The following is a 24,170-nucleotide window of genomic DNA, read 5'->3' as shown; positions in this document are numbered from 1 at the left end:
TCTAAAAATGCCAAAATTTGGATATCAACACTTTGTGTAGAAACCTGAAGCAAAGAGTGATCTACTTTCTTACGGCCAAGCTGGGAACTCATACCAGAAGCAAAATATAGTTATCTGTTTTTTAGCATCTCACCACAAGAGTTGAACAGTCAAAAGAAAACAATTTATGCTTTGCACTATGACCTATGCTTGTCAAAAGATCAAATATTTTATTTATAGTTTTCAAAACAGTATTGACAGTACTGTTATACACCTAGACAGTACAGGATACTGCCTCACAAACACCAGTATCTTCTTTATAGTTTCTACTTTTATTGTCTGTAAATTCTAACACCTCTTCTTCCGACCACATGCTATTAAAAGATTGAATTAATTATTCCATCACTTCTTGCTCAGAGCACAGATAGAAAGATACAGCTGAGCAACAAATCTATGAGAAAAGTCGATTCTTTAAATATTTCCTTAATATATTACATTCTGGAAAAAAAAAAAAGCTAGCAAGATCACTGAGAGTAGTTTTATAACTACACCTTCTTTCTTTCCAGAGACAGGGAACATAATTTCCATACTCCAATCAAGCTAAAGAGCATACAGCTGAAGGTCACATTCAGATCTGCCTCTTCCAAAAGGGAAAATGCTCTGATGTCACTTCAGCCACCCCCCTCACTTCCCATGGTATTTCCATAAAACACAAATAAGTAAGCAGAAGTCATGAATTGGTACACAGGACTTTGAAATTGAAATTTTTGTAATTGGAAGTTTTTGGAGTACATCACTTAAGAAAACCATGCAATCACTTCTGAACTGAAGTGCTTGTTATCATACACAAAGCTCCAGTAATTAGAATCAAGAGAAGTACAAGGTGATTAGAGATTATTGGGAAAAATCTAGTTAACAGGAAGCGCAGCACATGAACCAATTGGTATTTAAAGTTACCCTGAGATACCCTCAATTAATTAAAATACAAGTTGTTAAAAAGCACATTTCCGTATTACTAAAATCTTCAGGAGTGACTAACGATCAGACCCACTACAGCATCAACAGTAACTCAAGATAACTCTCAGGTACTACTAGGTTAACAAAAAAGATGGGAAATAGCTTCAACATCTCTCCCTCTCAGCTCTATACTTCCCTGAGCATTGGTTCCACATCTTTCCAAGCAGCCTCTGGATTCATTCTTTTGGCTAGCCCATGCCAGGAGATGAGAACACCACTCATTTGGATATCCTCTTGGCCTGTCATGTACACACCCAAAATGGTGACCCCAAAGACCCCAGAGCAGGTCTTGTGGCCATGTACTCAGCTCTGTGCTGACACCAAACTTGCCAAAGTTCAAGAAGCGTCTGGACAACACACTCAGACATTGGGTTTGTATTTTGGGGGGTCCTGTGTGGAGCTGGGAGTTGGGCTCAATGATCCTTATGGGTCCCTCCCAACTTGGGATATTCTATAATTCTACAATTCTGTGTGCTGCCATGCAGCCTCTCAGGGCCACCACTTCGCCTCCAGATTGGCAATGGAAGATACTCTCTATGCTTTTTGTTATTCTTATTACTTTTAAGAAAGCTCTTATTTTAGATCGGAGCTTAACTAAAACCCCTGAACCTCTGGATGGGACAGATTTCTTTCTGTAAAACTGCTTAAAAACCAGTTCTAACTTGGAAGGAGAAGGTACAAATGACTTACATGTTTTTTTTTGTCTTTAAGATAGCTGTAACACTTATTTTCCAAAGATGGAATTTTATTCATTTTTCTCTCTGATTATATGAGAAGGTCAGGAATGTCAAATGGAGTATAAAAGTCCAAATACAGAAAGGTCTCAGCTGTAATACATATAACTGCCTAACTCTCTAACAATAGTCCTTTTCTAGGAAAAGTGTTATCTCCTTTCAGACTCTTGTCCTCTTTCTTAGCACTCTCTTATGTGACTTAATGCTCATGAATTTTCTTTCATTTTTTTCTTATTCCTCATAAAATATGCACCAAAGTTTTCAAAAGAAGTTACCTACTCTGCAGCAGAGAGCTATTTGTTGTGAAAGATTTTCAATGAAATTGGAAATTTTTATTCCTCAGTGAAAATCTTATTTTCAAATGAAATTTTATAGGCCATTAATCTAATGCATATTCACGGGATTCAGGGAATTATTTAACTTAGAGAAGCAGCTACTGTGCTTGCTCTATAATTGCACTTCGTCAAAATTGTCAAAGATTTTTAATATGCCAAGTTACCACATAGAATAAAAGCTTTTGAAGTATGTCTCAATTTAAGAGGCCATCATTCTATAGTATCATTATCTGCTATTAATTTTGCAATTAGAGACTATCACATGCTGCTCTGAAGAAACGCAACTGTTCACAAAATGAGTCCCATTATTGATAATGCTCCGGGAGTATGACGCAACGTCCTATTTTCAGTTGTACACTTAATTACCTTCTATAAATAAACTGCCACATTTTTAAGGGAAAAGTGCATTTCTTACAGAGATACGTGACCTTCTTGAATGAAACTTCCCAGCACTGTTTCCAGAAACGAGGGCTACAGTTCCACAGTCATCAGTAGCTCTGCATAGCCAGGCTGTGATGTCACTCAGGAAGCAGCTGGCAGGGAGGGCAGCCAGCAGAGTGTCTGTCCATCTTTCCACGGTCCTGGCACAAGCGCCAGCACCCCTCACATGCCGGCCCAAGCACCAGCAGGTCTCTCATCTGTCCTCTGCTTTTCCATTTCAGCCGTGGATCTAGCCCAAATCAAACAGCCCTGCAGTCATTCACTTTGTGGGAAATAATCTAGGTGTGATGTAGCCTTTCAAGGAGAGATCTGTTTTTCTGCTTCTTTTTTTGAAGAAAAGCTACTTTGCTCATTCCGATATGGAGCCACCCCTCAGAGGACTGCAGTCCCTGTCTGCAGTACTAGTATTGCGCTCACATTAAAGAGCAAAGGTACCCCAGCACCTAATTTGTGTTTGATGCTCAGTCATTGAAATCATTTGACTAAGGCTTTGCTTTTGAGAAACATAAAGCAATTTAGCACTTTAAACATATCATCAAATAAAAAAATAGAGCTTGAGGAATAAAAGACTACAAGCTTGCACTGGCTTGTTCAGCAGCTCTCCGCTGTTTCCAGTATTTCTCTCCAGGGCTTTTTCCACGAACTCAGGACTCCTGCACTTCAAGCACAGGCCTATCACATGAGCAGGGGTCCTTGTGCTCATCCCCAGATGCAGCAGTGGCTGGAGATGCCAGCCACACATCCTACAGGCTGCTTGGCTTTCCAATGGGGCTTCCCGGCCAGGCAGGCCCCCTCGGAACGGACTGAGATCATGAAGAGGCAAAGACCTACCCTTTCAATTTTTATTGCAAGCTTTACCAGCAAACAATTATTTTACTGCAGTGTACTGGATGCTTTGACGCTGTCCACACAGGAAATGGAGCAGCGCTATGGTTACCACATCGTCATTCCAGCCAGAGCCACTGGCCTACGCAGGCCTACCACAGCTCTGGCTAAGTGCCCGCCTCCTGTGGCATGCTGTGGGCACCACGCTTGTGCCCACAAAACATGCAGCTGCAGGTATTCCCTTGTATTTTGCCTGGGGAGGCTGAAAAAGTGTTTTACTGAACAGGCTGCGCTTCTGCAAGTGTTGTTCTGCTAATACAGATAGTACTGACATTGGAGGTGCTTTATCCAGCACAGCAGCACACAGGGGCTGGCCCCATGCAAGCAGAGCCAAGACCATGAAGGTTCAGCCCAAGGAAGATCCGTGTTCAGACAGAGTTGAGGCCATTACAGCCCAGCAGAGCTAGGCAGTACCCAGGTCAGCAGGAAGAGGATGGGCAGAACAACTCACCGGCCACCCCACCAACATATATATGTACATATAAATATATATATATATATATATATTTTTTTTAAGGAAAAAAAAAAGAATTCCTGGAAAATTCAATTAGAAGACTGGAAAAAAAATCTTGTTTTTCACTTGTACCTCCCTGGAATATTTTGTGACTGGTTTCAGTTAGTAAATATTGAGAAAAAAGATTTTTTTAGATCACCTTAAAAATGGAAGAGATGGAAAAGAAGATGTATTACATTTAAAAGTAAAAATGTGAGTAGAGGTGATTAAATTAGTGCATAGATGAGCAAGAAAGGTTGTCACTGTAGGATAACTCTAATTGCCATGCTGAAGATGAAGTCCATGCTAAAATATTGCCCACCTATTTCATTGTTTTACATTCACCTGTCTGCATCCTAATATGTTTCTTCTTTCCCTCCCTGCAGTACTGGATGATTTCACATAATGACAATAAAAGATCAACTGACAAAATGACTGCGTGAAAAAAACTACATAAGGAATAAATTTACCTGTCCAAAACTAAGTACAAAGAACTCTTAGATCTTATGAGATGTTCATCTTATGAACTGATGACATTGTGCTCAACTTTTTAAACTGGCTTCTGAGTTGGATTACTGGCTCTTTAAATATATGCATCATATAATTAGGAAGTAAAACATCAACCAGTTAACATGGATTTTGCATTTCTTGACCTTTTTCTTGCTAATTTTAACGTTAAAATCACATGCCATGTAATGCAGTGAATTCAGCTATGAATGCGCAAGTAAGACTGGCACTTAGGTGCTGACATTAATTAGCACAAAAACACTCTAACACGCAGAAGATTAGATGACATCTGTATTCACATTGGATTACTTTGTTCATTAACAATATGTTATTTTGGAAAAATACATCCAAGAAGCATTTGTATATCTGCTGTCATATCCTGTTGTCAAAAATGTATCACCTACTGCTCTGGCAGCATTCTGTTCACTGTGATACATTCACTAAAGAAGTCACAAACTCATCTCTCCACTGTGTCAGTCGTGGCTTGTGAAAAGTGTAGTGCCAGTAATGTCATATTTATATTAAGAAAGTCACTTTCATTCTGTGTAATATGTAGACTGTCACATCCTTTTTAAGCCATTTGCAGTGGTACCACTGAACTTTTTTTTTAAGAACCAGGTTTTGATCCCAACTCATAAATACTTTTTTTAGCCAGGGCCAGTTAAGATGTTTGTTAAAATACTGTTATTCACAACTATCTGGTTTGGGTTTGAAAACCATCTGCTTAGGACAGAAAGCATCATCTGTGTTGGCTTGCTAAAGCACTTGGTGTAAGGGCACTACTCTCTGCTGTTTCAGTACGAATCCTCAGCATGAAGCATTCCTCCCCTTTTGCACATCACGCGTGGGCAGCTCTAGGTGGCAATCAAACCATTGCCTGGAGCACTCCATTTGGAAACATGGTAGTAGATTAAAAACTTAATCCTGAATTCATTGAACACTCATAAAGCTCATTAAATTCAATCCCTGCTTGGTGTGTGAGGGAAGCATAGGCTGGAGATCTCAGGTCAGGAGTGGCTGAGCTTTGTTTTAATCTCATAGCACTTGGCTGTACCACACCCCCAAATGTAACATGTCCTCGCCAATGAGAACTCCGTGCAGAATTCATAGGAGGCAAGTATTTTGTTGTATAGTTTGGGGGTGCTCAATTATATCACCACATTACCAATGTGTCAAAAAAAAAAAAAAGTTTTTAACTGTTCCTTCAACACCCTCCTTTAGAAACAAGGTCAGGGCTTTTCTTTTAAGGTCCAAGTTTCATTTTTTTTCTCATTCACAGTATTGAGTAATGTTGACAACCGTGTTTAAACATTCCCTCAGTGAAGTGTCCGCATCTCAGAAACCACACTGTCCAGAAGTAGTAACACCACAGAAAGCAGAAGCACACCAGAGCCAAGCTCAGTGCTCGGCATTACACAACCCTGAGTGTGTTCTGGTACACGTAGTTTTTTCACCAAATGAATTTTATGTGAAGCATCAAACCTCTCTTTGCAGAGCACATATGTGATGAAAGGAAACCAAACACTATAATTTTACTTTAAAATGTTGTGGTTTTTTTTTTTTTTTTCTGGCTAATTGGTTTGGAATGGTACCTTTCAAGTATTTTTTCCTAGCTAGTGATAACTCCATTTGAACCTGGCACTGCTGCACCAAATCTGTAGCTTTAATGCAATAATACACAAATTATGACAAGGCCGCACACCAAAAATCACGGTGTCAGAAATTACATCTGTAATATAGAAACTACAAGGATGGAAAGCCTGAAACTGAGAGGCTCCAGTTTAAAAGAACAGCAGAACGGATGTGCACATCTGTGTACATAAAATTATTACATTTTTACTTCATAACTGCCCAAATCTTGAATTCTGTTCTGCCTGCAAGGCAAGACAAAACCACATCATCTTAGTGACAAAGACTGCAAAATATTTCAAAAAGCACAATTTATTCAATGTGTTAAAAGCTGCACAATAACTGATTTGAATGAAGAACTTCACGTCAGTGCCCAGCACGCTTCAGTATCACTCCAGCGCTGAGTGCGTGAGACCAGGTGAAGGACTTACCCATTCCCTTCACTTCCACAGAGGGGACAGTATCTGAACACAGTAAATAAGCAGCTACTACAGACAGATTTCTAGGAATAGCACCACAGGTTTGTGGCCATTTCCCTCTGTCTTCCGGCCCTGCAGAACTTCACTGGGCTGCTTTAACACTCACATATATGCCGAACTAGACTTCATAGAATCATAGAATGGCTTAGGTTGCAAGAGACACTAAAGATAATCTAGTTCCAACCTCCTTCTGTGGGCAGGGCTGCTCCCCACCAGCTCAGGCTGCCCAGGGCCCCATCCATCCTGGCCTTGAGCACCTGCAGGGATGGGGCACCCACAGCTTCTCTGGGCAGCCTGTGCCAGCATCTCACTGCCCTCTGAGTAAAGAATTTCTTCCTAACATTCAACCTAAATCTCCCCTCTTTTAGTTTTAAACTGTTCCCTTATCCTATCACTATCTGCCTGTGTAAAAAGCTGGCCTCCCTTCTGTTTGTTTAAAAGCTTCCTTTAAGTACTGGAAAGCTACAATGAGGTCTCCTCAGAGCCTCCTCTTCTCTAAGCTGAACAATCCCAGCCTTTCTTCACAAGATAGGTGCTCCAGCCCTCTGATCATCTTCATGGTCCCCTCTGCACCTTTTCCAAGAGCTATATGTCTTTCTTGTGGTGGGGTCCCCACCTGGGGACTCCTGATTGTGCAATTTATCCTACATGGGCAGACTCACAGCGCACAACTGCTGACCTCTACTCACACTGCTCTCCCCACAGCAAGCCCCTGTGCTCCCCCTCCACGGCTTTCAGAGCCTCCAACAAGTGTGTACTTAAGTGGAGGCCATATAACAAGTCTTGCCATGGTACTGTGGAAGAACTGCTCCTCATAGTTCATTTTTTGGAGCTGTGGCATTAGCTGCATCTTAATAGAGCTTTTTCTGTTTCCTAAATGAGCAGATCCCATCCCAAACAGCCCCCTAAAAGCAGAGGCACTGAGTTATTGCAGAAGTTTCTAGCTGCTAGGGGTGAAGTACCACATGCCCTGGCATAAGCTAGAAGCAAGAAGATGGAGGAAACCTACAAATGTTAAGCGATCCAGAAAGAATGATAGCCCAAGTCAACTAACTCTAGATGAGAAATACTAAATAGCACCATGAGGAAAAGATGGAGGAGGAAAAAAGAAGTATATAATCAGAAAGAAAAAGGGAAGAAATTAAGCTACTACAGGGAAAATGTTATTTTTATAAAAGCCCATCAAAATTTGGTATCTAAAGTGTTTGAATAACACATTGAGATGGAATGATCCAACAGGCACTAACATTTGAGGCACAAATGAAGACAAAATGGATATATGCATTTGGGTTTTGTATCTAAAAAAGCACTCCATACAAAAGCCCACATCAAAATACTGTTAACTTAAAAGATATTTAAAGAGAGCTACGCCTGTGATGAAAGCATTTCTAGTGGTTCAGAAGGCAGAGTATGTAAAATGGATTACTTTAACGATAAAATCTCTAAATATATTTGGGCACCTAACTCCAGGAACTATGCTTTCTGAACACAGTTCCTTTTTAGGCTACATTTTTTATCATTTTAATTTTAGCCTAAGAAAATATGAAAGAATGAATCATTCTGTAGCCTTGGTTCTGGCAAAGGGATCACCCGGTAGTGCTATTCTGTTGAAGGCAGGAACAGCGTAATGGGGAAAGCCCTGACCCGTCTCCATCCTTCAGGCATGCACAGACAGAAAGCAGACTCAGCAACACATAAAAGTAGTGAAAATATTACGGAGGAATCTGTATCCTGTCTGTAGAGCATAGCAACTAGCCTAAACAGCCTGAAGAAGCACAACCGGCAGACCCAAGTTGCGTATGGAATTGAACCACTCACTGAAGAAAGATTTACGAGCCTACACGGACTACAAGCTACTTCATATGCTTGTGGATCTTGTCTCTGGGTTAAAAAAAAAAAAAGTTTATCTTCCATCAACTCTAATAAACAATGCCAAAAAAAGGCACAAAGAGTATGCAATACTTAAACTACTGACAAATAGTTCCTCCTATTATCTGTGAATTTCTCTCTGCAAGTCCTCTCCAGTCTTTGTAAAATCAGCTGAAGCAATGAAGAGCAGGCAAGGCAGGATGGGCAGGGCATGAACAAGGTGGTGGTAGTGTTTGCAGGGCTACAAAGACTCAGCTGATCTGAGCACTTCAGATGCACCTGAGCAGTGCTCCGTGCTTTCAGACACAGCACGCACAGGGCTACTGTTCCTTACCTCGTACTTCTAACCAGGGACACAGATCTCTCCCAGCAGCAATGCCATTCTTGTGCTCATAGCATTACAGTGTAAACCAAGTACCGTCCTCATCCTGCTGTTCATGCAAAACAGTTGGAAAAGCACATACAATGCATGTGAGCTTCCACCTTCTTCTACCACGTTTTAAAAGTATGTGGATAATGTTTTTCTTTTCCTACACTTTGAATATAAGAGCTGCACAGCAAATAACACCATGTGCACCAGCACTGAGAGGGAAATTAAACAGGACTTAAAATGAGAGACGAGAAAATAGATATACCACACTCAGCAGGCTCAGCCCAAGCCATCCACCCACCCCATGACTACCTCATTCTCACTACAGTGCTTGTTCCCTTGAGACCTCCCAGGTTTACCTTCAGCAAGGTCCCTGATATGATGCCTGGGAACACCTCTCTTTTGTCAGAGAAGCTGCGTCAAAGTATCACTCAGAAACAAACATTTCAGCCTGGGCTTCCACATGCTAAACAACTGATTACAAGAAGTTCTTCGCTTCTTCCCACTATTCTCTTCCGAAACACCCCTCTACAGTCCTTGCAGAGAGCAGTGCTTGGAGCTGGCAGAGCTCACAGGTGGCAGCATGAAAACACTGAGAAACATGCAAAGCTTTTCTTTCACGTGGGTCTGAAATGGCAGACTATGAGCGGATTAGTAATTTCATATTTTTAAACATTGTCATGATTTCAGAGTCTATGTGAACAGAAGCACAGAATGAGTAAGGACAGTCTCCTTACACGCTCTCATGTAGAAGAGTGCAGCAAAAGAGAGCAACAGTTATAAGTGGAGTGATGCTATGAGTCTGACATGTAGGTCAATGAAAGAGAACTGCTTTACTTCTCAAAAGAACAGATTTGTCCTTAAAAACCTCACATATGCCACTCTAGATTATAAAAAATGCCAGGAATTGCAGACTGCTGTTACATTTTCATGATTCTTCCTGTTACATTTTCATGATTCTTCCTATTACCCTCTTTCTTTCCCTTAGTTTGAACAGAGAAGCAAGATGGACCCACTTCCTGCTTGTTCTCATTAATACAGCAATTAAGTTTTTAATTTTATTATTATTAAGTTCTTTCTGTTCATGTAAATCCTACTGTGTGCCCAAGAAACTCAAATCTGGGGTTAATCCACTGAGTGAGCTCACAGCAGAATACACTGCTACCCAACAAACAGAATAGGGCATTGTGTTTACAAGCACTTCATTTTTCTCTCTCACACATACAAACATCAGAAAACCACATGAAGAAAATAAAGATTTTGTTCAGAACAGAGTGTTTCTGACACGGTTCTGCATGTTTCTGGCATGAGCTCTCCTGACGCTGACTTGACATCTTGTTAGGCCTCTAGCATCCGATCAGGGTAAACCTCGCTCATGACTCACGAGAAAAAGCATACCAAAGAAAGCAGAGAATGAAATCCTCTCGATTATGATGTCCATAAAGGCAAGGCAAAACACAGAGAAGAAACTACCTCTTTAAAAATAACCTAATTCTACATTGCTTGGGGAACTGCAGTTCAACATGACATTGTGCACATGCAGCCATTGATGAATACAGAAAGACTTCCAGTGCACTAAGTAAACCAAGGATGCTCATTCCCTTAGATACATCTAGGTTACATTATCACAAACATTCTTGGGTGCATATAGTAAGTATTCTACCTAAGACCGTTAATAAATGCAACATTTCTTATTTGTTTTCAAATAACAGTATCTCCTCTTGATTCTGGTATACTTAAAAACAACCAGGCCGCCTTCTGACAGTTGAATGTGTCTGCCCCAGCCATGGTTTTTTTAACAGTAAAACCCCTGCAAATGTTATCCCAAAATATCTATTGACAAGGAACTGTAGCTTTACTATGTACCAATATAAGTGAATTCCTGAATAAGAACAGGCTGCTAAGGCAGCACTCTGCACGTGCTGGGAGTGGGTATAAAATATATATATCTCTGGACACACCTCTACATGTTTCCTTTACACAGCTGGAACAGAGGCAAAGGAGATTAAGAAAGATTCAGTAGGTTTTTAAAGTCACTGGAAATAAGAACCAGTTATAAGTCATGGAAAACAGCATCCGCGTGCAGCAGGGAACAGCTTTCCAACTTCTCTGAACAAAGTACCCACCCTACATCTTATCCCTTCGAAGCATGACGGATGGCAGCATCATCTTTTGAGCAGTAACCTTTTCTTCCAGCAGCAAGGTAAATCAATACCACCTTGTGTGGAAATGTCAATATAAATGCTCAAAATTCATAATATTAACATTTCAGAGTCTGAAGGCCTCTCATTCGAAAACAGTTTCTGCAGTAGCCTTTGATCTAAATCAAATTTTATGGTTAAGAAAGATTTAAAACATAAGATAAGCTGAAAGATAGTGCTCTGTCTTCTTAAGGTAAACTTAATTCCCTTGTGGCATTTCAACCCAACTGCAGTGGCACTGAGAATTACTGTGGAAACAGGAGAAATCTATTTAATTGATTTTTATTGTTTAACCTGAAGGAAACGCTTTTGTATGTAAAATTATACAGCAAGTGCAGGGATATCTTGGAATTCCAGTTTCAACAATAGGAAATCATTAGAAGGGCTCTAGTGATATACTTTTAAGGCAGACATAAATTTACACTGCGTCTTTAAATTCTAGCTACAGCACCAAATAATACTTCTTTTAAAAGAGTAAAAACAGTTTGTCATTTCCCTGCAACCTCTAAAAACAAAACACACGTTGAAATTAACAGAAGACCAGCAGTTCAGAGGAAATATGACAGACCATACAGTTGTGGCCTGCACAAACAAAACAATTGAGAATTGAAAAAAGCCACAAAACGTAACCCACCAGGAACCAAAGTATGAGAGACTTCCCAATGTGCCACAAAGTGCTGGGATGACAGAGCCAGGCTCTTCAGAAGTAAAACTATTGCAGGTACCCCCACTGCACTGCTCTGGAAAGTAATTCATTTAGGGGCAGGAAACATTTTGTTAAGAAGCCTTAGCAGTACAGAGCCCTAATTTCAGCAGGATCCTTGATACGTTGCTGCAACAGAAACTTAATGTGCCCTTTCCATGAATAATCCTGAACTTTATGCCCTGACATAATTTAAGCCAAGGAAACTAGAATACAGCTTTGCTGGAAAGATTCACCTTTTCAACCGCAGTTTGGTCCTGACTTCTCCTTTTGGCTTTGTCATAAAACCTGATGGCACAGAAAGACTGGTCAGTCAACAAAACTCCAAGTGACGTTGCTGGTCCTAAGAACCCACACATGACCCACTGAGTTTTAACCCTGAGCTGCAGCAATGAGTAATTCTTCTTCTTTTGACTTAATGTATGCGTTTTGAAAGCATACTTCAAAATTCACATTTCCAGCATGAAAGTACTCAGAACTTGAAGTTCCTCTATTGCTTCTCCATAAAGATATCTCAGCTGTACCAGAAATTAGACAGTGGATTCAAATTAGCTGTCAAGAAAAATGAACATAAATCTCACTTGATAGCCTAATTTGGAAATGTACCCTGGGCCCGCCCTTGGCAATAACAACACAGTTTAACTCATGTTGCAGAAATACATACATAGCTCTGCAACTTTGTTTCTCCACCCAATCAAACAAGAGAAAACGATGTCTTCAGTGAAAAACACCACGCATATTTAAGCAAGAGAAACTGTCTAAACTTCTGACATTTTTCATCTTCATATTTTTTTAATCCAAAAGATTTGTACAGCATTTTTTTAATAATAACTTACAGGATCAAAAGAAAAATAAATGCATAGCTTCAAAACCTTAGACTATAACTTCCCATTGTTGCAGAAGACTTCAAAGTCATAAAGTGCTGCAGATATGAACACACATCAGACAAATACTCCAGTAACTAACGTATTTTTCTGGTTTATTTAACAATATTCCAAGCTTAAAACATTAAATAAAAATGTCACAGACAATGAGTAGGACTAACAATGGCTTTTTTCTTTTTCTTTTTTTCAGGAGAATGCTGAGACATTTCCATTGACCCAACTAGTTTTATTTTGGATACCAAAAAAATAAATAAAAGGATGCAAGGTGGAAGGGAACACTGCCCCACACTGCTCGGCAGACGCACCCAGGAGCAGGCCGCAAGCCCTGCTGTGTGCTCAGGTCCCAGGCTGGCTCAGCAGGCCATGCACACTTTCTGCCAGCAGTCCGAAGCTCTGCAGTGGCTAGCAGAGATGAAAATAAACTGCCCAGGTGTTCTTACATGATGCAGGGTGACATGAAGGAGGGGGCAAAAAAGAGGAAACTGCTGCACCTCACTCCCTTCTTTGATTTGGCTCTGTGGCCCTCACACGTCTATCACACCACGCCTTCATTCTGCATCACAGGCAGTCATACTCAGCCACCCCATCCTGCCACATAGGCCTCCAATCTGTAAAAAGCTACTAAGCCAACACATAAATATATGGTTTGGTAACATAAATGATGGTGGAATTGAATACATTTTCACACGTCCTTCTGGCCAGCCTCCTTCTACAAGCACACGTCTGCAGATGCCACGGCGATGACAAAAATCAAGATGTCTTCTCAGTGTATGACCATCTTCCACACACCTTTCTCCACATGGGCCGCGCTCAGCGTGCTCGCAGACACTCAACGCCAATGTACAACACCGGCCTTTCCCACCACCACCCTAGTCACCACACATGTGTTTCTTTGGCAGCACGGTCCTCAAGACCACAGTGGGGCAGCGGAGCAGAGGTAGCTCTTCGCAGCTGGGCACAGAACTTCAGAATTTGTCTCAGTGGCATTTTTCAACTCCTTTAAGCACCAGTAGGAAGTGCTGGCATCTAACTGGGCAAGAGCAGCTCTCCCAGCAGATTGTGAGCAGGGTACAAGAGGCCTGACACACAAATACAGCCACAGAACTCCTCCCCACACCTCACAGAGAATTGCTGGCTACCATCCCACTCAGTGCCAAGTGTGAAAAATTGTCATGTTTGATTTGATCTCCAGTATTTCATAAGAGACATGGGGTTTTCCTTGTTGGGCTTTTTTCCACTTTTTTTTTTTTTTTTGGCCAAGTTCTCAAAAGGGCTGAAAACACTTAGGCCCAGAGACACACAGGAAGCAATTGCAATACATAACAACTAATTAGAAACAGCACTCAAATGGTTGACTCCACTCTACAAACTGAATCAAAAAAGGAGAAGAAAAAAAAAGCTTTAAGTGTTAAAATAACAAGAAACAATCCTAAAGACTCACTAAATACATGTGGGGAAATGGAAGGTCTCCCTCTTTTAAATATATTTACATAATATTAAAGTTTTTATATTGCTTTTTTCACCAACAAAATTCTCTAAGCTACCCTGGACAAAGTCCCCATTTAAATTAAAAGGTTAAGTAATGTATAACACACACACACAGCTAGACCCACGGCTCTGGCACGCCTCCTGCCCCCTTTGTCCCCTCCCTCCATCCCTAGATGCCTGTGATGCTTTGCACTTCTGGCATCAGCTACAACATCTGCACAGCAACCTCGCCTAGACCCAACTCACTTTCTAAAAGCAGGACAGACTACAGCCAGGGCTTGCCTGGACAAAAAGGGCTTTGCCATTTAGCTGCTACAGCTCAATGGTAAAACCTGAGCAACGTGGACATAGCACTACCAGTCTGGAAGTGTTTATACCATTTACACCACACTGGAAAGCCAAATAAATTCTCCAAGTATGCCTTGGAGCATCCACACTACAGCCTATGCCAGCACAATGCCAGTTAAAATAGTAGCACAGTCCCTTAACTGACAGAATTATACCAGCTGAACTTTTCTAGCATAGACCAAGCCTAAGACATGAGGTAGTGAAAAAGAAAATCAGGCTCATGATCTTTTTTCATTCTTTATCATCTATACACTCTAAAAATCCTTGCTGCTCTGATTTATGGAATTTAAAAATAATGTTTTAAAATCCAAAATTTAAAGCTAACGCCCTAAGTCACGTGGGATTTATAGTTGGAGGCATAAATCTTAACAATTCCCTCGCTTAGGTCCTAACTGAGGAAAAATATTTTCATTACAGAAAGCACATAAACATGTGTTTCTCTTCCAGTGAAATAAGCGGAAGGGAAGCACAAGGCTAAGTGTTCTCTGAGATCTGGGCCACAGTCAGAAAACACAGTCTTTGTAGAATTTATTTCCTCATTCATTTCAGTGCTGTTTGATCACAAGTCATTCATGTTTTAAGACAGTGGGAAAAACATAGGCAATGGAAGCTAAATCAAGTTTGATACAACCATTCAATATTTACAGCATTCATAGCATAAACAAGTATTTTTGGTAACTTATGACAAATACCTTTTTCTTTGTTATTAAATGTACTGCAGCAGTCCTGTTAAACAAACCCACTGTCTCGGATATTAAAGAAACTGTTGTTTACATTTACCGAGTCATTTAAATTAAAAATCTGTTCCTGTTCCAAACCCCACTCTCCTTCATCTTCATCTTCCGGTTCTGCCTCGGACCCATTCCGAGTGTTTTCATACAAAAAGATCTGCTCGTCCACATGCGCTGGGGCCAGCCGGTTTCTCTTTGCACTGACAACATTAGCAGAAGAACCAAAAAGGCGTTCGGGGAAGACCCTTGTAGCCAAAATACACCAGTATTTTTGAAGAACCTTTGGTAAAACTGGAAACAGTGCTAGTCTGTCAGACCACCACTTTAGCGGGTCTTCGTTCAAACCAAGGACTTTTTGAGACTTAAAGTTGCTCAATTCCTCAACAATCTGAGCGTGCCACTCCTCTTGGTCCTCTACACCTCCTGTCTGGCAGAAGATCTCTGCAAGCATGTTGTTGATTACGCTACTAGGAGGAGGAGTGGAGGAGATGATTATTTTTTTCACTGGAGGCTCTTCTGAAACCGTGAAGAACTTTTCCTCGGTCCGAAATGTGTTTTCTTTTACTTTCTCCAGCAGGCTTTTTGCTTCTTCAACCACTCTGTTTTCCACCTGCTGCCGCTCAAAGGCTGAAAGAAAAGGCAGCTTTTTGTAGCGAGGATCCAAGAAAGTGGCAACGTTGAGGAACATGTCTATTTCCGGAGTGTGCTGGTAGGTAGTTGACAGCTCCTTAGCTATTACCTCCTTTGCCATGCTGATTTCTTTCAAATCATTCTCTTTGATGTTCAGGGTAGTGTTCAGAAGCATGTGGAGAAGGGGCTTCACCATACTTATTGTGGGGTACTTGGAAGCAGACATCATCTCTGCGACCTGTTTGAAAGGCTGCAGCAGCTCCACCAGCCCTTCGATTGTATTCCACTCACTGGCTTCCAGCATGAGATGGTGGTTGTTGCTGTCCTCCACGAGCACGGCCGCAATGACGAACTGCTGCTCCTTGAGGCGCTGCAGCATGGCGAGTGTGCTGCCCCACCAGGAAACACGATCGCTCACCAGCATGCAGTGCAGAATGTTCTGCTGCTTCTGCTTCTCGCTCAGCATATACATCGCTACCGTAGACTGCTGAAAATACTCCACCAGTTTTCGGCACCTGGCAAGAAGGCCGCAGAGCTTTGGGAGCTGAAAAGCTTGTTGTATTCCGGCATTAAAAGTGTGCCCCAAGCAAGGCATTTGCACTGGAATATCTAGGAGAGAGCAAGCTTTCACAATGTCTTTACTGTAGTCTGTGGTAGCACCAAAGACTTTTGTATTGATCCCCCATTCGATGAATGTTTCATAAAGGACTCGTGTAATAGTCTCTGCAGTATTATCCTCCGGTACTTCAAACGTTTTTAAGCAACGCGAGTTGACCGCCAGGCAGTTGGAATGACTGCTGCTGAGAAAGTGAACTGCGACAGTTACATATGACCTGTTCTGGTTTTCACTTCTCCACATGTCTGTGGATATGCCACACCACAGGACGTCAGTGAGCTCTTTTAACACAATCTCTCTAATGGTGTTGTATTTTTCAGGAATAGCTTTTGTACAGAAATACTTCCGGCTAGGAAGTTCATACCTGGGATCAGCTGTTCTCAAGAGAGCCTTGAAAGTGGGCTCGTCAACAATAGAAGCAGGATACATGCCCTCGCAGATCAAGCCGATGACTGCAGATGTCAGCTCCTGATGCTTTTTGTTTTCGTAGTTCTGGTAAGTCTTCATGATGAGACTATCTTGAACAACCTGCTGCGACGATTCTGGCTTGATTTTTGAAAATGCAGTAGCAAAGGCCTCCCTCATTTGCTCGGTGTTACTTTTCACAAATTCACAGAATTCGTCGGGGTGGTTTTTCTCGAGGTGGTAGGAAAGGTTGGACGTGTTTCCCGAATAGGCGATCTGTGCCATGCAAATACGGCAGTAGATTTTCTTCCACTGTAATATGCATCCTTCCGCATTGGTATCAAACCCAAAGTACTTCCACACTTTACTCTTTGCTCTCGGGTGAGCCACTAACTTTAGATCTGACGGGGAACCTTCTAAACTTTTATTCTCCATTGCTTCTTGGCCACCGTCCCACCTTTTGATCCTTCACTCATTAATGAGTACCTGATAAAGGCAGTAAGATAAAGATACAATGAGAAAGCACAAGTTTGACCACACTCAACTATGTTTCTGCGAATATATATCAAGAAACCTACCTTACTAATTACATTTGCAAATTTAAAGATGAGATTTGCAGGAAGTGTGACCTACAAGAAGCCCATAAGAATATCAAAAATGGAAAAGTTTTTTAACACAGCACATTCTGCTGTGAAATTGAACTAAAAGATCTGAGTACATCTTGTTTCCAGAATTACATAGTTCTTGGTAGAGGATGTGTAACATCTGCCACAGAGTTCACACATTATTGTCACACAAGCCAGAAACGTGCTGTAGGGTTTTCTTGTCCCCTAAGTTATAGCTAAGGCTAGACTAACATCATTTAACATCCTCTAGCCTAACAGCAAACTTCACTATTAATATTTCAAACAAAACTTGATACTGAAGGAGTAAAGGTTTTATTGTTTATTTTGAAAGAATCTCTGTTAGCTTTAGCTAACTGTTCCAGGACTCTCCTTAAGAGGAAAAAAAAGTTGTGATGCAAATTATGGCATTAATCTGCTCCTCTGAAGTGTAAAGAAGTTTTATAACAAGAACAAAAGGAAGTGGAATTTGAACCTGCATGCAGATCAGCAATACGCCTCTGACACCTCTCCTGTCCTTCTCTTTCAGAAACCAAAGCAACTTTCTGAAGTGCCCGTTCATAGCCTTAGTTCCCAAAATAACAGTATGTTATAATGACAGGAAGAGGCAGACAGGGAAGCACTAATAAGTTACTAACCACGTCAGGTAAAAGATAATTTTGCTTTCTAAAGACTAAAGAAGTTCGTGGGAACGGCAACATGCTGGAGAAGAACACAGCAAGAAGGCAAAGCTTAGCAAACTGCACCTAAATATCTGTGCAGGAAAAGGCTTCTTGTGCAGTCACATGCAGTGCTGTTGGAGGCCCACAGTGTCCCTGCACGCAGCGCAGGCAACAACCACCCGCCAGAGCTTATTCCTCTGTGCCAAAAAGCCACGCAACAGCACGATTGCACTCCTGCACTTCTCCACCAGTCCCACAGCACCAGCCCAGCCACAGTGGGCAGCCCTCCACTGGGGTAGCACAGAGAAGGAAGCCATCAGCCAACATTGACGCGACCTCCTCCACACAGAAACAAGGAAAGAAAGCAGAAGAGAAATTGAAAGAGCATTCCTGCAGACATCTCAAAAGCAATGGGACTTCTCCCTTCCTTGCTCAATAGGAGCTGCCTCTATGCTAAAATGCATGAATCCCCAGGCAATAAAACCAGCTGGCTGGCAGAGGAAGAAAGGATCTGCTTTTTTCTAACTTGCTGCAGGGGAACATCCCCCAAAATTTTATGGATGCAGCTCCTCCAGCATGTTCTCCTCTGTCGATAAACATTCCCAAGAGAAGATGTAACTGCAGCAGGTATTTTGCAGCACTTTGCGAATTGCTTCAATGAAAAAACAAAGACATGTTTACCAGGACTAAATATATTTATTTAAACACAGCTGTTGGTTTAGACTTAGAATGAGAGGTACAAGGCAAGTGTTTAATTTATTATATTTGTTTTTGGTATTTATATATCTGAAGATTTACTTCTGTGTGCAAACTTTTTCTGACTGGGAAGGGGGAATGTTTTGACTACTCGTATGCCCTCTTCTATGACTCATTCAGTGCTTTTTTAGTTGCCAGGATAAACAACTAATTCGACATGGTAATGCTCTGTAATTCTGAAGCGGCACCAAGGCATGCAATCTCACCAAAACTGGTGATTTTGAAAGACAAAGTGGTGTAACACATACTGATGTAACCCTGCTATAACATATGATTGTGTATTGACAAGATACTCCAGTGTGTATTACTACTGCTTTTGGCTTCCCCCATTTCACTCCATGACAAGCAGTCTCAAGGCAGCACAGAGGCTCCTGGCATTACATTAAATCTTGCAGTTTCCTTTGCAATTACATGGCAGTTTCCTGAAAGCAAGGAGGAAGGAACTGTAATAACAGAGTTGATGCATCTTTAAAGTTAGTATGACACACCTTGGATCATAAAAAGTTCATCACAGACTGATAGAAGACAAGTTATTTCAGAGCTGGGGAGTGTTACAGACTCTCCCCACCCTTCCTTCTTACGAATGTTACAGCTTTACCATTATTTGTACACACATCTGGCACTGGTGCTGGTGGCACTGAGTAGCACTGCCATAGTTAAGGACACATCAGTGTAGAATAGCTTAAGTTATAACACTATAAATCACATTTCAACTTGTCGTAACAGCTCTAACATAAACTGTTAACCATCCTTGCCTCTCCTTGTGTAGTGTACAGTGTCACTGGCACTACAAAAAAAAAAAGTGCCTATTTTTCTCAGGAAAGAGGTGGGTGTTCCCTCTCCACTGGAATAGCTGCAGCACCCACAGCCCAAGCCTGAAGAAGTGCCACTTGCTGCACAGTGGCTGGTAGAAACCCTCTCCTTCAGCTCACCCAGCTACCCACTATAAAAAAAACAACACCAAAACAGTGCCACTTTGGTCCACTGCAAACCCTTCCACAAAAAGAAAGCCTTAAGGCTACAAAAGTGCCTTTGTTTTCTGCCTTCAACTCCCACCCACACCGTGGCAGAGCACACATTTGGAGGAGCAGTTGTTCTCCTCCCATATGTACAGCTGGCCCAAGTCACTCCCACATACCAGCATTGAAGATTTCAGCACTGATGGCCTGCTGACAGCTCTGCAACCTCTGCTGGGCTTGGGGATGACATCAGGAGGAGGAGGACTAAGAAAAGGAGGTGGAGAAGGAGGAAGGACTGGGTTTCCTGGGCACGCTCCAGCATGCTCTGTGCTTCCCACGGCCCTGCTCTTCAGCCCCAGGTTGCTCTCATCCTCCTGAGGTCGGTAGGGCTGGAGGCCAAAGGCCCATGATGGAGGCACAGTGGGGTTTCCCCACTGACAGAGAAGCCACAACCAAAACTCACACAAACTGGGTTATGAAAGCAGGGATTTGGTTGTTGGGACACGCCAGGTGCGCAGCCACCTTTGCTCTGCCCCCTTGTGCACATGCAGCAGTGACACAGGCTGTAATTGCACGGTATCGTTTCTGCAGAATCCTTGCCTCATTCAGTGCAGAAGCAACCATAAAACTTGAGTTTCCTGACTTTTGAAAGTACCTAAATAATTCTCTTATGTGCCTGAGTGGTGGGAGGGACTAAGCATTAGGTGCACTTTAGTTTTTGCCTACACTCAGTCTTTCCTGCCTGATGGTTTCATTGCCCATCACTGGAACGAGGTGTTTTACAACCCACAGTTGGTATGACTTTAAGGAGGAAGCGCCTGGTCTATCCTTACGCTTTAGGCACATGAAGTAAAAGCCCTCAGTAAAGGAATTAAAATTAGGAGATACATGTTCTCAAATTAATGTTTTGTGATCAATTATAAATGAACTCTGTACAAATTACGACACTGATTAAGTAGAAATTGGGGCAAATAATATATATGATGTTTCGATCGCTTTTAAGAAGAATGTGAGTCAGCTTTAAGGTCTTCTGCTCTTCACTCACACTACAACCCTCCTCAAAGACAGTCTTCCACACATCACAGATACCGCTCTTAACTACGAAATTTCAATCAAATCACACACACAGAAGACAAAATGCAGGAGGAAAATGCCTCCCTGAGAAGCTTTTTAAATTACCCAAAAGGTGTCAGTACGTGAAAAATGTTATCAGCGAGGTGACTTTCAGTGACCACACTTCCAGTGTTATAGCCTGCTGTCGCAATTAAAGTGAGTTCATCTTTTAGCAATTCATTGATTACACGGTTTCTGTCTTAGAAGCTGATTACACCAAGATCTTTATGCGTGCAGGGCATTTATGGCTTTTTCCCTCCAATTAATAAGTTGAATTTCAACTGTAAGAAACACCAAGGCAGTAATTCCTAATGAACCTATCCTTTAGTCCACTGAACACTTGTGATATGACAAGGGTTTTCTGGACACTGAACAGCGAAATCATAGGTGAGGCAACACCAGATTTGCAGTGATTTATTGTGGAAACAGAAGACCAGTTTTTGCCAGCAATAAGCAAAGAGCATAATGAGATATCAAAGAGGAAAAGCAAGGCATGAAGCAGCTGCCGAAGCTCTGCTTAGTTAGCTCCTTACCCCACAAACAGCCAAAGCCCTACATTTCCCAGTTGTGACATCAGGACGCCTCCTGCGCTGCGCAGCCCCACCATCCTGCGGCCAAAGGACTACCACTGGCAGGCTCTGAGCTCCGCATTTGCAGGCTCACCAGTGAACTCTGTCACCTGATTATTCTGGATCTGAGGAGCAGACGCGTTGCCTCTCAGAACACGTCTTGTTTCAGGTCGATGCACCCAATTTGAAGAGAACAGTGCAATCCTGTACTGTGAAGAGGAGCTGGGCGTCGCATTATGCAGGGAGCGGGCGCACCTGGCAACCTACACAACCGTGTTTGTTCTGGGCTCCGTGAGTCGCTTCCCCCTGCTGAGCCTTGGCAGCAGAGGGTCTGGCCACAACACTAATGCAGCTCACTCCAAGCATCAGCAGCTACATCACCTATGCAATCAGCACCCAGAGAATTATTTGTAACATAAATGGCCTCTTCCCCTTTACTTCCGCACATTGATTTTGCTTAGTGATAAAAATCACTGATTGTGCCGCATTTATGCTCCCAACTTTGGACTCGGCTTCCCTGTGCTTCAAGGTCAGAATTTCAGCCAAACTTTCCCACACTGGATCGGGAGCTGAACCTTCAGGATGAAGAGTTAGTAATTTTTTGGAGCTGTGAGCCTAAAAGATCCAACGCCTTACCCTGAATCTAGATTTCAGGGCTCAAACTGTCCTCTTTCCCAAAAAGCTGTCTTGAATCCCACCTGTAAAAACTGGATGAACCCCAGGAGGATGCAACAGAGTAAATGCTAAGGCATACATGCCAAGAACATGCAACTTTTGACTAAGTTTGACTAAGAGAAAGAATTACTTGGGTTTGCTTCGGATTAAAATCCTAAAAATCTCTCTGCTAAGAGTCAGAAAGTAAGCTTTTCTTGGAAAATGAACTGCGCACCTTGGAGACAGAAGGGCCGCACTTACACCGGGTCTGAGCGCTGCCTTCACTCACCAGTACAGTGCCTGAGGCCAAGCTACAGCCGTGCCCCTGCTGTGCCACAGGGCTGTACCCAGGAACTGGGAACCCCAACAGGGAACAGCAGCCAAGCAGTCAGGATGAGAGACATTCCTTCTCCACCAACGCCAGCCCCGCTTCCCTCTTGGCCTTTCTGTGCCGGGAGATCCTCGGGCAGTGGCCGCTGCCAGTGGGCATTTTTCCGAGCTGCAAGGACAGCCCATTGGAAAGACATGGGCACTGCAATGCATTCTAGAATCCTGCCTCAAAAAGTTACTCGGTCATTTCTCACAATAAGCATAGTTTACAGATCCAAGCTTTACTAAAGCACATCGTAATCAACACTTCCACTTTTTGTCATGCTCCAGTCACTATTTTGAAATTACTGCATGAAAACAAGGCTAATCTAGGCAAAATCCGTCCCACTGATAGGCTAGTTGGTTTCTAAAGCCCTGACAAGCCAAAGCAAGGCAGGAGGTTAGTGCCGCGAGGCGAGTGCGCCCCACAGTCCTGTGCCAAGGAAGCTACTTGTCCTTGGAAGGAGCCATCCTGAACTGTGTCTGGGGGAAAGCTTTCCAAATCTGCCAGATCTGCCACAGCGCTGCTCAGGCCAGCTGACGTCTCCCTGATGCCACATGCGCCGCCTTACACTGTTATTTCCAAATTCAATTACTATTTTTTTTAATAGTAGATGAGAATATAACACATCAAAACACTGGAGTCATATTTTCATCATGGTGCTTCTCCTCAGTTCGGAAAAGATTTGGAAAGTGTTACACACCCTAGGCACAATACCCGCCTTCACTCTGCCAAGAAAAACTAATGCAAGAAAAATGCTCAGACGATTTCAAACTGTACGCACATCTGCCTCTTTGTTGTTGGGGTTCTTCTACTTGTTTTCCTTGTTCTGTGCTTGTATTTTGAGATTAAAAAGGAAAACGCAAACCTACCATAGAACTATGAGGCGCGAAGAAAAGCAGAAGCGCTGCCCACAAAGCCATGTGTGGTGGAACGCACAGCTCACTCGGCCATCAGCTTCCAGCGCCTTGCACACCCCTGTCCCAACTACTCTTGCCCCGTCTCTTGCCTAGGATTTTTATTGTGATCCTTGTTAAAACTTCCCACAGCTCCACAGCAGCCAGAGGATGGCAAAGGCGCTGTCCCAGAGGCAGAGTTAAGCTAAGATCTGATGATATAGTATACATCCAGACTGACCTTACTTTGCTATAAGTTCGCAAAATCAGAAGCATTCTACAGTCCCAAAGAGAAATGTGAGAAAAGAGGAAATTCAGATCCTTTTTTCCTGCTAAACTCAAAGTTTCCTTGGTCAATGTTAGGGGGACTAAAAAGAGTCACTACCAAGCACTTGCCGACCAAAAATCAGGAAAAAAGAAGTGAAAAAGTAACTTCTCAAACAAATAACTGATCTGGAGAAAACTATGAGCGTCACTCTCACCAACTTGGCTGGTGACAGCAGGGCTACCGGGGCAGGGAGCGAGGGGCAGGCCGGGCTACGAGGGACTGCGGCGGGCACGGGCTAAGCGAGGCCCGGGCAAGAGCCCCGCCACAGCCTCCCCCCGCCGCCCACCCTCCCAGCACCTACCTGGGCCGGAAGACGCTCCGCCCCGTCGGTCTCCGGACCTGAGGTCTGAGGCAGAGTGGCCAAGAGCGAGAAGAGGAAAGGAAGAGGACAGCGGAGACACGAGGTGCCCGCGGACTCCCCACGCCGCCTGCGAGGCCGCACTCAGGCCGGCGTGCAGCCAGGCAAGCAAGCGGCCGCCCCGGGCCCGGCACCCCG

General features: G+C 42.7%; 2 protein-coding genes across 4 annotated transcripts in view; both read right to left on the bottom strand.

Moving 5' to 3' along the window:
- The window catches only part of DHRSX (dehydrogenase/reductase X-linked), a 161,720-nt gene that overhangs the window by 136,931 nt on the left and 619 nt on the right, over positions 1–24,170 (bottom strand). The window lies entirely within an intron of this gene.
- Positions 12,598–24,170, bottom strand: part of ZBED1 (zinc finger BED-type containing 1) — a 12,084-nt gene continuing 511 nt past the window's right edge. The window contains exons 1-2 of one of the 3 annotated variants that reach the window (XM_021411544.1): positions 23,976–24,111; positions 12,598–17,230 (exon numbers count right to left, since the gene is read on the bottom strand). In XM_021411544.1, coding sequence (XP_021267219.1) covers positions 15,092–17,179 — 2,088 coding nt within the window. In that variant the 5' untranslated portion in view covers positions 17,180–17,230; positions 23,976–24,111 and the 3' untranslated portion in view covers positions 12,598–15,091. Of the gene's footprint in view, positions 17,231–21,390; positions 23,928–23,975; positions 24,112–24,170 lie in introns of those variants that run through there. The other 2 variants (XM_021411550.1, XM_021411534.1) reach the window with 2 other exon arrangements.

Source organism: Numida meleagris, chromosome 1 (genome assembly GCF_002078875.1).
Source record: "Numida meleagris isolate 19003 breed g44 Domestic line chromosome 1, NumMel1.0, whole genome shotgun sequence".
In the NCBI taxonomy this organism is placed as follows: Eukaryota; Metazoa; Chordata; class Aves; order Galliformes; family Numididae; genus Numida; species Numida meleagris.
This window is presented reverse-complemented; position numbering and strand designations above follow the sequence as displayed.